Genomic DNA, 14958 nt, shown 5'->3' on the forward strand with positions numbered 1-14958 from the left:
CTTGACACCATTTGAAAAGCATGGACCAGATTTACTTTAAGTAATGATAAATAAAAAGTAACACTACATTTTTTTAAGTAAAAAAGCAGCATTTTTAACCTGTAGTGTTGTTTGTTTCCATTAATTATAAATGATGTAAATGCCATATTGTCCACTTTTTTTTAACAGACTCAATTTACAATAATCTCTGTAATTATTCTGTTATAAGGGTATGGGACCACTTATCTAGAAATCCATTAATCAGAAAGCACTCTCCCAGAGAGTCTATTTTAAGCAAATATTTCTAATTTTTAGAAGTAATTTCTTTTTTTCTGTAATAATAAATCATTACCTTGTACTTAATAACTAAGCTGCATCAATTCACATTGGTGCCAAAACAAACCTACTGTTTTTCAATTAATGTCTAAATTATTTTTAGCAAACTTAAGGTACGCTGATCTAAATGATGGTAAGACCCCAGACCCCTTGATGCTATTTCTGAATCTATATGTAAATGGATTTGACATAAGTGACTAAAAACTACATATTTATTTGGATCTTGTTAGGGCTCTGGCACACGGGGGAGATTTGTCGCCCGCGATTAACTCCCTGTTCGCGGGCGACTAATCTCCCCGAGTTGACTACCCCTGCCATCCCACCGGCGAACATGTAAGTCGCCGGCGGGATGGCAGACGCGGCGGGGCAATTTCAGGGAATCGCCGAAAAAGACTCGCGAGTCTTTTTCGGCGATTTGCGCGAAATCGCGCCGCCGCGTCTGCCATCCCGCCGGCGACTTACATGTTCGCCGGTGGGATGGCAGGGGTAGGCAACTCGGGGAGATTAGTCGCCCGCGAACAGGGAGTTAATCGCGGGCGACTAATCTCCCCCGTGTGCCAGAGCCCTTAAGGACAGGGCTACTAATGCAAATTATAGAACAATGTAGTTAAGCTATTTAATCAAAAGATTTTTTCTAGTATCCAACTGGGTGGTCTTGAAAAAAATAATTGACAGAGATGTGCTCACTTGTTTGTCCAGAAACTCCCTTGTGTCCTTCTCGATATGCCCTTCATACAAGTTTGTAGTCATGTTCATAAGGCCAATTTTGGAAAGTCCAAAATCTGTCAGCTTGATGTGTCCCAGTGATGTAATCAGCAAACTATGTTAAAACCAATCACAATAATAAATACAGTGATATGTTAATGATTTAACATAGCACCAAGTTACAATCTCATCCTCATTCAGTCTCGTATTAATAAAGATGTGCGAACTTTAGGAACCATTTGAAAGAAAGTAATAATAATTTGTCGCGAGAGTTACAATTTAACAAACCTTAATATGGGAGATAATTTAGTTGAATAACAATAAATTATTTTTTGTGGATTACTCATCAGCAGTGGGGGTATGTCAGTTACTGCTGTAGCTTGCTACGGCAGATTAAAACACCTGACCAGGAGGTTTGGGTTACAAGAAAACTTAACTCCCCTGGCCTGCACACTAACAGCACATGTAATCATAAACCGTATCTAATACACAAACATATCCACCATGTGGGTCTCTAGAGTGAGGTTTGAAGGAGAAAACATACTTGTCAGGTTTAAGGTCTCTGTGAACTATCCCATAGTTGTGCAGATATTCTAGTGCTAGCACAGTTTCAGCAAAATACATGCGGCTCATATCAACTGGCAACGGTCCCATGTTCTTTAGAAGCGTAGCACAGTCTCCCCCTGAGGAATAGAAACATGTTAATACAAGTACTGAGCCACAGCTAGTTTATCCAAGTCATCACCTCTAACATGTACTTTTGGATTACATGGGAGCCTACCTAGTTACCTGTGGACCACATACATGGCTAATGGGACTCCTGTCTGGCCTGTTTTTCTGTCTTGTCTAACTGATATACTGCACTACACTTTACAGCATGGAAACCTAAAACTCTACCTTATATAGTGCTGAGTGACAAAACTAAAAAGAAATGCAATTCTGAAAAATGAAGATTTTCCTACCTTCCACATACTCCATCACCATACAGAGATGTCGACGTGTCTCAAACGAGCAGAACATGCTGACTACAAAAGGATTCTCTGCAAAGGTTAGGATGTCTCTCTCCACAAATACTTGCTGAATTTGGTTGCGCAGTATCAGATTCTGCTTGTTTATCTTCTTCATGGCAAAACGCTGTCGCATTTCCTTGTGCCGGACTAGATATACAGCACTAGAGGGTAAAATTAAAGGGTACAGTGTTGAGTCAAAACTTTATGGGAATGGTAACTTCAACCCAAATGATTATAGAACTGCAGCTTAGGGTATAATAATAGGAGTTACTAACATAAAGACAAGCCATGGCTGATCCCTTTTATATGGATAAAAGCAAATTTAGAGAAAAACTGCTTCTTGTATGGACTATTCTGTGCTAAAACCTCTAATCAAACATGCAGAGAAAAGTTAAAAAAAAAAAGTTACAAAACTTGTTATAATACATTCCAATATATAAAAGGGTAACCAGCCTAGTAATATCACTCTGTGTTTATTAACCAAGTGAAACCGCAACTTTACATACCCCGATTTTAAGTTTTCCTGCATTTTGCACTGTTTTTTGTGGTTGTACCAAAATATAATGTATTTCCTTGATTTAAAATTTTCCATGGTCCCCTAAAAGATGTAAAATAGGGGTTCTACTGTATACTAAACACTAAAACTAGTACAGGTATGGGATCCGTTATCCAGAAACCCGTTATCCAGAAAGTTCCGAATTACGGAAATCCTGTCTCCCATAGACTCATTTTTATCAAATAATTACAATTTTTAAAATTGATTTACTTTTTCTCTGTAGTAATAAAACATTGATCCCAACTAAGATATAATGATATAATTAATCCTTATTGGATGCAAAAAAATCCTATTGGGTTTAATGAATGTTTTATGGATTTTTTTTAGTAGACTTAAAATATGGAGATCCAAACTGCGGAAAGACTCCTTATCCGGAATATCCTTGGTCCAGAGCATTCTGGATTACGGGTCCTATACCTGTATTCTAAGTAATAAACATAATGAAGCCATAAGAGAATGATGAAAACATTTAAAATGAACATGTACTCTAATCCAACTTACCCATAAGCTCCATTGCTAATCAATTTGATGGTTTCAAAGTCACTCTCGCAAGGTTTTTTTCGTGACGGAGTACTTGAAATACATGGCTGAAATTTTAAAAAAAATTGTAATAACAATTACATTCATTTCCTTGTTAACATCCGCTATTATTGTTCTTTCTTAGTTAGTAAAATATAATTCCTCTGTTGCCTTTCCAACAGTATTTAAAAGAGAATGGGGCTGAACAGTGTATGCCCTTGCCAGTGTCCCTGTGCAGTTTAGTTTCTTTTCAAAAATAGTGGTGATCACAAAAAAAAAGCAGTCCTTTTAATCTGCCCTAATGAGGCAGTAAGAATAGCAACACATTTGCCCCATCAGTCACCGTGGCTGTATAGTAGCCTTATTATGTACCTGGCTTTTGTGCTTGATTGGTGGGTTGTGTGTTTATTATGGTATTCAAATGCTCTAGTTTTCTCACATACAAAATACATTTATCTATACTTGGTTTACCATGCAACATCAATTTACCACAACGCCTATCCCCTAAATATAAGAATGTCCCCAATATAAAGTAAGGTACATAAAGAAAATTCCAGGCTTGTGCAAGCCACTGGATTAATATTCTCAGCAGAACTTGAATTTGCCCCAAATTATTCCTCAACCTTAATGTCACAGTAAGACAAACTGGCTAGCAGCATGCACTGGAAACTTAAAGAACAATATATTATTCAGTGAGCAACCAATTACTTTTCTTGTGATGGTGTTATCAGTTATGATCTCCCCATTGCGATTGCCTGTGTCAATTTCTGCCTCTTAATTTCAACCTAATAAATGCTCATATTGACCAATGTATAATTTAAATATGTTTTTTCAAACAGGTCATCCAAAAAATAGGGTGAAGGAGCAGGGCACAAAAATAATTCATTTGAGGGCTAAGTATAGTGTAGTCACGTCACTGACTGGAAATGTGCACCAGCAGTCAAAACACAATGTGTGTCTTGGCTCCAAATATCTACAGGGAAAGAACAGGGTTACTCACATCTTGATAATCTTCTTGGTCTAATAGCAGGGAGGATTCTGTATCATAGTGATCCAGTTGAACAATCTCTGTGGAATAAATATGAAGGAAAACGGTTGTGACATGCATCGCTTGAAAAATAATGGCCATGGAAGTCCTCATTCGCAAACCTGGAAAATTATTTTTCCCCTCATTTTTTTTTGACTTTCTGCACAGGGGATGTGAAACCATTTGTAATTTGTCATAAATATGTGCTGGAAAAATTGTGATTGAGATTATTTTTTGGCATGATGGTGCTATTTTTCATTAATATGCCCCCAAGGCTGTCCATATACAGGGCTGTATCTTTGGTCTGTTCCCCCCTAGGCACCGGACCCAGAAGGCCCCCCACAATCACAGCATGTACAGTAAAGCTTCAGTACTGCCGATTGCCTTAAAGCAAGGTACCCTGGCTTCACTGCCAGATTGGACCACAATCTCAGTGGCAGATAGTAGTTTATTTTAGCAACCAATTTTTTTTTAAATATATATAAGGTCACCCCCCAAAAGCTGCTGCCCTAGAAACTGGTCCTCAGGTGCCTATACATAAATATGGCCCTGTCTGTATAAAACCCAAACACTTCATCTGTTTTATTTCCAAAGTGTATTTCTGCATCTATCTGACTGTCTAACAGGGTAATTAACTAATGCCCTTCTGCATTTAAGTTTGATTTAGGCCTGTCTATGCCTTACCTTCTAGTGGGTCCTTTGTGAGACCTAGTTGGTTGATTATATAACGAGGGATGTCCGTCTTTATCCCCTGGCCAACCTTGGCCTGACCTTCTGCAGCTTCCAGCAGATGATAAAACTGCTCTGGATCAAACTCCTAACCACAGAGAGATTACATGTGAATTAGTGCTTATAGCAGGACAGAGAGCAAAACAATAGCAATAATTCATGACGAATCATTAGTGAAAAGAAATTAACTTCCTGATGTAAGTATTTTTAACTTGATATTGACACAGCAAATTATGGCATTTATAATATTTTTTGATAAATCAGAGGGTTAATTTGCAGAAGATAAAGTGTAAAAATGAGAATATATATAACATGTCTCAGAATGTACAGAAATCCGCAATTCGACAGCGCACTCCAGGTAGTATAAAAGCTGCAACAGTTAAAGTTAAAAAACATTCAGTCTTTATTAGCACATCTATATAGTACATTGAGGTCTAACACATTTCGTCAGCGCACTTCCTCAGAGACCTCCTTCCCTTAGTCAGTAAAGGAAATATATACCCATAAGCCGTCCCATAAAAAAACTTCCAGCCTTTCATATCTTCCACAAGCCTTCTGGAAAATATGTTAATTAATTGATTAATCAATTTATTAATGGTTGTATTCATTGAAACCAATTTTATGGGAGAGTTTATAGGTATATATTTCCATTGCTGATTAAGAGAAGGAGGTCTCTGAGGAAGTGTGCTGACACAAAACGCATTAGACCTCAAGCTGTACTATATACAATAGATGTGCTAATAAAGACTGAACATTTTTAAGCTTTGTTGAGGCGTTTATACTACCTGGAGTACGCTGCCAAATTGTGGATATCTGATTGTGTCTTCCCCTGACTACTGACTTGGGGCAGGAGCACCGGGGTAAACAGGACTGTTTAGTAAGCAGACTAGTTGTTCTATGTGAGATCCGAACCAGTGAGGGATCAAAAACTCAGATGCAGGGTCCAGGACAAGTAGTACCCGGACCATAGAATTTAACCGATGAGCAGTTCATGGGGGGGGGGGGGGGAATCCATAACTGCAGATACTGAATTGATACCTGGAGTATACAGTACATAAACTCCTGTGAATTAATTGATTTATTGAAAATGCAAATAGTCACATAAGAATCTAGGAAAATACAGAGCTGTAACAATAGAGTGAGTTTTAAATACACTTTTCAGTGGTTTTGGCAACATTTTTCTCTCTTAACCAACAATCGTTCTTTTAACCCATCAACAGTATAGGACATTAACTGCTCGATTAATGTACACAGACTTGTGCCCTTACCAAACATTCCAGTAGTCTTGCTGGGCGGGCAATGACCATCAGCAGTTTCCTTGCCAAATGGTTTGTGAACATAACTTCCTCACTCTCTGAACGATTGTGTGCCTATAATACAAAAAGAAAGAGTAAAGATGTTCAGTAATGATGCATTATTATTATTATTATTATACACTGTTTAAAGTGATGCTAACACTAGCAGAAATATATGATTCTAACTTATGCACATAAATGCTTGTATAATATCTTACATCTTGCAGCATTTTCTCTAGCTTTTCTTGCAGCTCCAGAAAGTAACGGGAGGTTATCAGTGCCCCCTTAGATTTGTCCAGGCAATCCCGAGCCAGCTCGATAATCTGATGGTGAATGAAGCCCAAAACACCATCGGCCAGCGGAAGTGTTTGGCTGGGGCAGAAATGAGTGATGATGTCCTGCAACCGTTCTTCCATCTGCGCTGTAGCCTATAATGGTTAAAGCAGAAAGCATAAGTCCAGATGTCATTTTACCCAATATGCTATTTACCAAGATAAAAATTTGGATTTAAGGCCTATGGCACATGGGTGTGTTCTCTGCAGGTGGAGAAGCTTCTGTTCATCCAATCGTTTACTTGTGACCAGCTTGTCTGCTGGCTTAAAAAAAAAAAAAAAAAGCAGGTGGAGAATATGCCCCCTTTGTCAAAAGCATTATAGGTAAATTTGAGCTTACCTTTGGGAATCTCTCTTTGTAAACATGGTTCATCATAATTATTTCATTGTCAAAGTTTGATGATGCACGACCTGGGCTGAAAGATAAAACATAAGCACTACTGTTAATAAAATGATGGAATAAAGTAAAGCAGAATAAACCGAGACACTTCTTTTGGAACCCTTTGACTTTTGTTTCACATGTGGCTATAGCCTTTATCCTTCCAAAACCAAACTAGGAAAGTTACTGACTTATACTTCCCATTTCTGCCATCTGGTCATGGTTCATATACATATTTGCAACTGCATCAGGTCTTCAGAACAGCTGCATCTGCTTAAGCTATATTTAGCTACCAATTTATAAAGAAAGGCATTTTTTTGCACTTACCCTTTGCTAGCAGATGTATGAAAAAAAACTATTTGCAATGGATGTAAAATTTCCACACATCTGTAGGCACTAGCTTTTGTTTGCCATGACCCACAGTCAGAACCAATTGAATTAATATCCAAAATGTACTTTTTCTGGCAACTTGCAGAAACCAACTTAAAATAGTACCAGGCCCAGGGTCCGCATCACTATAGCTAATGAACCTGTGACTTGACATTCCAATCAACAATCCTATGGAACACTAGCAGCTTGTTGCACTTTTCTGATGCTATACTGGACAGATGGGTTGGGTCATCAAATGCATGTACTGTCCTCCCACAAATATTTAAAGAAAAACTATACCCCTATAAAAATATATTGCATAAACAAGCTCAAATGTAAAACCCTGCTTCATCTAAATAAACCATTTTCAAAAAAAATATACTTTTTTTTAGTAGTGTATATATATATAATAGATAGATAGATAATTGCCATTTTAAGAATTAAGGGTCGCCTCCTGGGATGATAGGAACAAGCCAAGGGCACACATACATGAAAGGCTTAGAGTTATATTATTTCTGGTCAAGTGATCTCTGAGGGAGCACGCAGCCCATCACTAAATGGTCGATCAAGGGAAAGGATGTAAAAGGGCAATATTAACTAATATATATATTCCAGTTTGGAGAGACTCTTAATAGGTCACTTAACATAATATAAACGATCTGTTGGTTAAGTTTTCATTCTGGGGGTATAGTTTTCCTTTAATGTATCATTTAAGGTACTTTCTATGGCCATCAGAACCAATTCTGGAACAGATGTGCCTAATCCATCTCAGTTTGCCTATGTTTACAAAATCACACAATTTTGTAGCAAGCCCTTTGTGCTTAAGGATAAGCCTCAGTAATATGATCAAATGAACTTTCTATGGAGCCTAATAGTACATTTCCATTGACTCAACAGATCAATGGAAGCACATTAAGTAAAGACCTGGTCCTCTGACTAACCCCTGTCTCTAACAATTTAAGAAAAAATCAGAACATATTAGGGGAAACAATCTGCAAAGCACATTTGGTTAGATAAGTGTTTTACCTGAGGCTACGAGAGCGGGGGCGCATGCAAGGAGAACGCCGTCCATCCTCATCTGTAATGCTCTCTGTACTTCGGAAATGTTTGGAAAGGAAATGCAGTTCATCTGCAGTGGGCTGAAATGGAAGCTGGTGCAGCCTTTCCTGGGAAGAAGAGGAAGACTGCAAAGACACAAAAAATCTTTGTATTTAATCAGAGGTTCTGAGATTCTTGAAAAAAAATTTTGTAAAGGGACACAGACATGACCTGGCTTTCTGTATAAAATATATAAACATACTGCCATGAAAGAAAGATGAAAACAAATACATTCATATATTAAGAGTGGAATAGGGTCTATTTATCATTAATTGTGGTGGGAGTTGACAAATCACTTGTCTTGTGAAGTAATTCTTCTCCACACACATAAGAACATTGGATTTTACTCTGGGGTGCAAGACTATTACGCTTTTCTTGTGGCGAGTATAATCATCCTTTACAATAACACTGCAATCAGAGCATGAACATTTGAATTCAGAAGTAAACAAAAACATATATGAAGTAACATACATACATTTAAACTATCTGACCAATAATAATTGCTATGCAGTAGCAGACTATTGAGAACGACTCACCAGAGATAAATAGGATTTGTTTCAGGGAAACTATTTAGTGCATGAAATAAAATATAGCTCATATTTTACAATATATTAAGGAGTATACAAATAGAAGACAGTCCACAATTTTCACATGTGGGCTTCGACCAATAAATACTGAATACTAAAGAGAACTTTTGAAATGAAATAATCGATGACAGGGCAACAAGTTACCGAAAGAGTGGAGCTCGGAGTGTTCGTGCCATATCCAGAAGATGGAAGAGATGCAAGAGACCATCTGCGACCATCAGCTCTAAAGAGAAAGAGGTTAAACAAATGTATGCTACTGGCTCAAACAGCATTGCTAGATTTGTTAACATCCTGTTCAGAGGATTCAAACTAAGATCTTAGCCTGCAAAAAAAACGCAGGCTGAGAGCAGCAGAGCCAACGGTCCCTGTACCCATGGCCTGAAGTATTGGCACCATTCCCCTAATAAATTAGCCTTTTAGGGCTCTGGCACACGGGGAGATTAGTCACCCGCGACAAATCTCCCTGTTCGCGGGCGACTAATCTCCACGAAATGCCATCCCACCTGTGAAAATGTAAATTGCCGGTGGGATGGCATACGCGGTGGCGCGATTTCAGTGAAATCGCGGAAGTTGCCTCTCAAGGCAAAGTAATTACAAAGGATTACAAAGTAAGAATAGGATTAGGACTATTTGCAAGAGTTTACAATCTAAAGGACATTTAAATCTGTTTAAGTTATATGGCTCAACAAAAGGGTGCATGTCAACATTTAAGCATTACTATGTAGTTGCTAAGGCATTTGATGCTAATTGTGGTAGATCATAAATCCTAGAGGAGTTCCAGAATTCCTTTCATTCTTCTCTCTGCTTACCTGTCTGCACGAGGGCCATGACTGCAGGTAGTTTCAGAAGCAGAAGAAAAGGATGAGAAGGTGAAAGTCAGATGGAATAAGACATTGAAAAGAGTGTATGACAGAAGAGACAAAAATATAATTATACAGTATTCCCCAATAATTCGCCAAAGAACTGCACTTGGAGCCATGGAGGAGAATTGCTGCTGCTGCAAATGTGAAGCACAGAGAAAGACTTGCTGTGCTGTATATTTTCATGCCCCTGTTTATGTCACTTCTTATGAAATTTAAAAACACGGCAAGACACAGGAAGGTGTTGGAGATTTAATGCACGATAGTAAATGAGGAAACTGTTAAATAATACCAAACAGTAGAGACGTACACTAAAGGAGGATGTGGCAACCGCTGCAACCTTCAACCATGCTTTCCATCCCCATAATTAAATCATTGTCCTCCCTTAAACTTGTATTAATAACCAATACTTTCACGAATGATAGGGTTGCCTGCCTAGAATTTCATGATACTCAGCTTCAGCTACAGTGTACTAAGCCCCTCTCTTAACCTTTGTATCTGCCAGAGGAAGAACATTTAGGAAATAATGTCTGCCACACTTCATGCCAAGATATCACATTAAAGGGCTACGTGTGCTATAGTCCTAGGAGGGGGGTGTACTGTACTAAAAAGTACAATGCAGCTGTGGCCTCACTGTAAATTCCCCTACTTCAAAGATGCTGATGACGTATCCCCAGATTTATAGAACACATATTTGTCTTTACAGAAAACACACCATTTGAAAATCTTCTGTAACACTGGAGGCTATACTTTTAGCTGCTTTTTAAATATAAAATTAATATAAATGCTAGAATAAAAAGAGAAAGAAATACAATACAGAGAAGGGAATGAACTGACAACAAGATAGGTAGAAAAAAACCCCCACATAACTAGCCAAAATAATATATCTGTGATTTGACATAGATTAAAACAGTGTGAAATTACCTGCGGGCAAATGGGAAGTTAACAGATGCACTTGTGGAAAAATTCCTTGGGCTATCCAAAGGACTGCTTCCTGCTACAGAAAGACAAGGCAAAAACATTAGTATCCTTACATTAAATTTTAGTACGTTGAAAATAGACAAAATCTAAAGCTGACCATAATGTATATACTGAGATCAGGTTTGGCAAATTTCGATCATGCCACCCAACAATCAGAATCAAAGTTATTTATGGAGTCAGCCATATTGACAGACCATATTGTTGAGATTGCAGAATTAATGTAGAATTGCAACTGTAATTTTTTTCAGTGTGATCTGTGTTCTACAACAACAAAATCTAGCACGTTTTCTTTATATCATGTTAAGAAAATATGCTTACAGTTATTAAAGCATGAAAAATGCTTACAGAGTTGCTTATTGCTGTACATTACCTGTAGGCACAGAAAGTGGAGAGAGAGGGCGTGACAGTGTAGGCGATGGGGAACCCACCACCAGACTCTTCCTGTTGCTGCTCCGGCAACTGTGAAAGATAATACACATATTTCAGAAATGAAAGCATCCTGCAAATGATGTACAGGGGGGCTCCCCAGACCCTAATCTGCAATGCAAACAAACTAAATAAAACCAACAATACCAGCACATCTGAAAGGTAGAGGAATTTCAAGTGTGAGAAAGAATATATAAATTAAGATTTTCAACACCCATTGGTATCTTTCTAAGCTCTCAGTGACCAAAAAAACTGAAGTCAATAATATGTAGTCTATAGTTAAATGTAGTATGTCATCATATTATTCCCCTAATTTATAAACTTGCTTAATTTTTAGTCATGTTTTTCTAACTATAGATCAGCAGCAATTACCATTATTCAGCAAGTATTCATTTTAAGTACAAATCTGACAACTTTCGTAATGGATACGAAAAACTCGCGTTTTTACGCAAAAATCGTATTGGTAACGAAAAATTCGTAAAGAATCCGAAAAAATCGCAAAACATACGAAAAAGACGCAAAATGTTCGTTTTCAAGTCGGAACTTTTCCAATTCGGGTCGGATTCGTGGGTTAGTAAATCAGCCCCTTAGTGTTAACAAACAACACATATTACTATCTATTCACAGGTACTACTGCTACAGAAAAGAAGGAAGTTTATGCCTGAGGCATATTAAAACATGAACTCTTATATTTTGTAACATGAATGAGAAAGGCCAATCTGACCCGAAAGGTTAAAAAGAAATCTCAATCAGGGAAGGTTTCAGCAAAAATGTAATCTTTTTCTATTTTAATCCAAAGCTAATACAGTATAACACTCTTCATGAAAAGTAATTTGATGAATCCTTTTGTTCATCCGGAAAATGTATTGACTTTTCAGGCAGTGTTGCCTAACTTGCACAACAACAACATATGTTTGCCTGCTGAAATGGGAGTGGAGTTACCAGAAGGCAACCTCTAGGGCATCACATTGACAAAGATATTCAATAAATGTGTGATGTAATGGGCAATTCAACCAGTCAGTAACTTCAAACTGGTATTTAAGTAGCATCTGGTATAAAAGGGGGGAAACTGAAGGGAAAGTTTTGAGATTTTAAAGACATACATAATTTAGTATCCAATTTGGAAAAGCAAATACATATACAGGTATATGGCTGCATGGATCATGCGTTTTCCCAAGCCTAAAGCTAAACTGAGTAGACGAACACATAGCCTGTCAGAGACACAATAACGCATATTGAGGGACAGGGACAAACTCTTCATAAATATTAAACATACTGACAAATAAAAGACACTAACAAGCAAAACCAAAACAAAACATTTTTAAATGTTGCATGGCAAATGTGATGAAAAACATCTATTTAATGGAGAAAACTTTTGTTACTCAAGAAAAGAAAAAAAAAAAAAAAAGTTCCAGGAATAGATATTGATTATTTTTCTTTTATGAGGCCCATTTGTTTAAAAGGTCTTGCAATTCTGTCACGATACAGCACTTTATATCATATATCAATGTCATATGTATTTTCTGTAAACCCATCTGTAAAAAATGACTCAAAGAAACAATGTGCAGAAAAAGAATGTTCTTTTTAGTAATTATGTCTTGGAATGTAAAGGAGTGCAGAAGGGCTACGTCATGTGGTCTTTTGACAGTAGGCATAGCCAGGATGGTCAAAACTCCCTTCCTTGCCTACCAGAGCCACCGCCCCCAGCATATTAGTAGTATTACTATCTGCTATTTATATAGCACTGACACATTTACGCAGTGCTTTACAGGGATTATACATTATTCACACCAGCCCCTGCCCCAGTGGAGCTTACAATCTAAAGTCTCTATTATATGCACAAATGGTAGGATACATTTTAGGAGCTGAATAATTACTTCCTTTGGAAATGACAATAAAGAGAAACTGATATGATTGCATAATATGCTGCGTAATTGAGTCAGGATCGTTTACACAAATGGTTTATGTGTTGCACTTACATAAATTGGTGTATTTATGAACTATTTTAAAACTATATTTAGGAATGTAAATAATTGTTGTTTTAACAATTTGCTTACTGATACATAGTTTTGAATGAAACAAGCTATTGTGGGATAAGTTCATGGAGCATAACAATATAATAATTTTTTGGCATTAAATATTGAGCTTAAAGGACAATGAATGGTTAATATAAATTAAAAGTAAGTCTAAAGGCATTCTTTTTAAGTACTTACTGCATATCTAAATTCCCAGATCCCTGCTTGCTTTTCTGAGCTATGGTGCTGGCAGCCTACAGCAGTGTGAAGACTACAGGGACATCACTGAAATCTCTCTTCCCTTCCTGTAGGCTGCCAGCGGCAGCCTTCCTATTCTCTGAGCATGTGTGTAACTTGATCCTGTCTCCTGTTCTGAGCTACACATGCCCACCAGCCAATCAGAAGCGGATCTGGCAGAGGGAAGAGGAGGAGGGAATGAAACACATGTGCAGTATGAAGTATGAAGGAGGGAAAGGAAGGGAGAAAACCCTTTTTAGAGATGGCAGCCTGTTCTAGAAAATGTGAAGTAAGTGTGACTGAGTAAATATTTGATTAGGTGAGCCAAAAGTGTGGCGTTTTTACTAAACAATAGGAGGACAATTGAGCAGTATGCTTTTTAAATTTTGACTTGCATTCTCCTTTAAGTTATTTCTAGGTTCCTTGCATTTGTTTATAAGCTCCATTTACATATTTCTAGTAGTAGTTTGTGTTTGAGAAAAAAAAAAAATCAAAAGTTATTTTCAACATTTGTCTTGTCAGGAGACTCCAGACAATCCTCAACAAACATATCACTGCTTTAATGCCAAAATCTAATCTAATTTTCTTAATACTTTATAATGAACCAGAATAACCTGTACTTGTTATAATTCTGAACCAGTTTATGTTTGGTAATATTGTAGATCACAAGGGATCCTTCGTTGGGTGCAACTTGTATCTGATGCAGAACCCCTAATGATCCAAAATATGTTGCTGAAATATCCCTAAATAAACTGTTGAGGTCTCCAGTGGACTGTTCTCTAGTGAGAATTCAATACACAGATGGGAGGTGGGGACTCCTATAATGAAAGCTGGCCTCTAATACACTGGATATCAAAAGCAGTAACCACAAAGAATTTGTTGATTGTATATTTCATAACTGCAATTGTCTGTGGCAGGGTATTTTCTAGTCTTTTGTAGCCACGAAAAGTAGCTAGCTACAAGTTGCACCATGTGTTACAGCCCTTCAAGGTTTCAAAAAACAAATTAATTCCCCCTCATGCTTCCTACAAAGGAAATCTTACAGAAAATAGCATGTTCCCCTAATTTCAGGTCCTTGATGTGTAGTTTATTAAAGTGACAGTTACAAATATTTATTTGTGCAGTTCTTTAAAAAGCTGACTATACAGTGTGCTAAAATCCAACATATTTATGTGTAAAAATGTATTTGAAACAGAAAGAATAGCATTATTATTATCATGAATGATAAATAAATGGTTCAGAAATAATTGTAAGCTCTTATGAGCAGGGCCCTATTTACTTCCAGTACCTGTCAGTATTTGTATGTTTCATCAATTTTACAGTGCTGCGGAATAGTTATATAATTAAGGAGGATTGAAAAAAGACAAAAGTCTATCAAGTTCAACCCCAACAAATAAACCCTAGTGCAAACACACACACACACACTCACATGTATAACTATATACACCAATATCTAAACTATCTAACTGTAGATCTTAACATCACAAAAGCCTTGGATATTATGCTTGTTCAAGTACT

The 14958-nt window shown here is 37.3% G+C and overlaps 1 protein-coding gene across 9 annotated transcripts in view; it reads right to left on the bottom strand.

The window, feature by feature from the left end:
- Positions 1 to 14958, bottom strand: part of mast3 (microtubule associated serine/threonine kinase 3) — a 101812-nt gene that overhangs the window by 26562 nt on the left and 60292 nt on the right. For 5 of the 9 annotated variants that reach the window (XM_031905204.1, XM_031905199.1, XM_012954218.2 and 2 more), the window contains 14 exons: positions 11133 to 11221; positions 10706 to 10778; positions 9731 to 9751; positions 9066 to 9144; positions 8263 to 8420; positions 6829 to 6904; positions 6375 to 6584; positions 6130 to 6231; positions 4817 to 4949; positions 4106 to 4173; positions 3088 to 3173; positions 1983 to 2191; positions 1565 to 1703; positions 1003 to 1135 (listed from right to left, as the gene is read on the bottom strand). In XM_031905204.1, the coding sequence (XP_031761064.1) occupies positions 1003 to 1135; positions 1565 to 1703; positions 1983 to 2191; positions 3088 to 3173; positions 4106 to 4173; positions 4817 to 4949; positions 6130 to 6231; positions 6375 to 6584; positions 6829 to 6904; positions 8263 to 8420; positions 9066 to 9144; positions 9731 to 9751; positions 10706 to 10778; positions 11133 to 11221 (1576 nt within the window). The remainder of the gene's footprint in view (positions 1 to 1002; positions 1136 to 1564; positions 1704 to 1982; positions 2192 to 3087; positions 3174 to 4105; positions 4174 to 4816; positions 4950 to 6129; positions 6232 to 6374; positions 6585 to 6828; positions 6905 to 8262; positions 8421 to 9065; positions 9145 to 9730; positions 9752 to 10705; positions 10779 to 11132; positions 11222 to 14958) is intronic. The other 4 variants (XM_031905219.1, XM_031905235.1, XM_031905206.1 and 1 more) reach the window with 3 other exon arrangements.

The sequence above is a fragment of the Xenopus tropicalis genome, chromosome 1 (genome assembly GCF_000004195.4).
Source record: "Xenopus tropicalis strain Nigerian chromosome 1, UCB_Xtro_10.0, whole genome shotgun sequence".
Taxonomy (NCBI): domain Eukaryota; kingdom Metazoa; phylum Chordata; class Amphibia; order Anura; family Pipidae; genus Xenopus; species Xenopus tropicalis.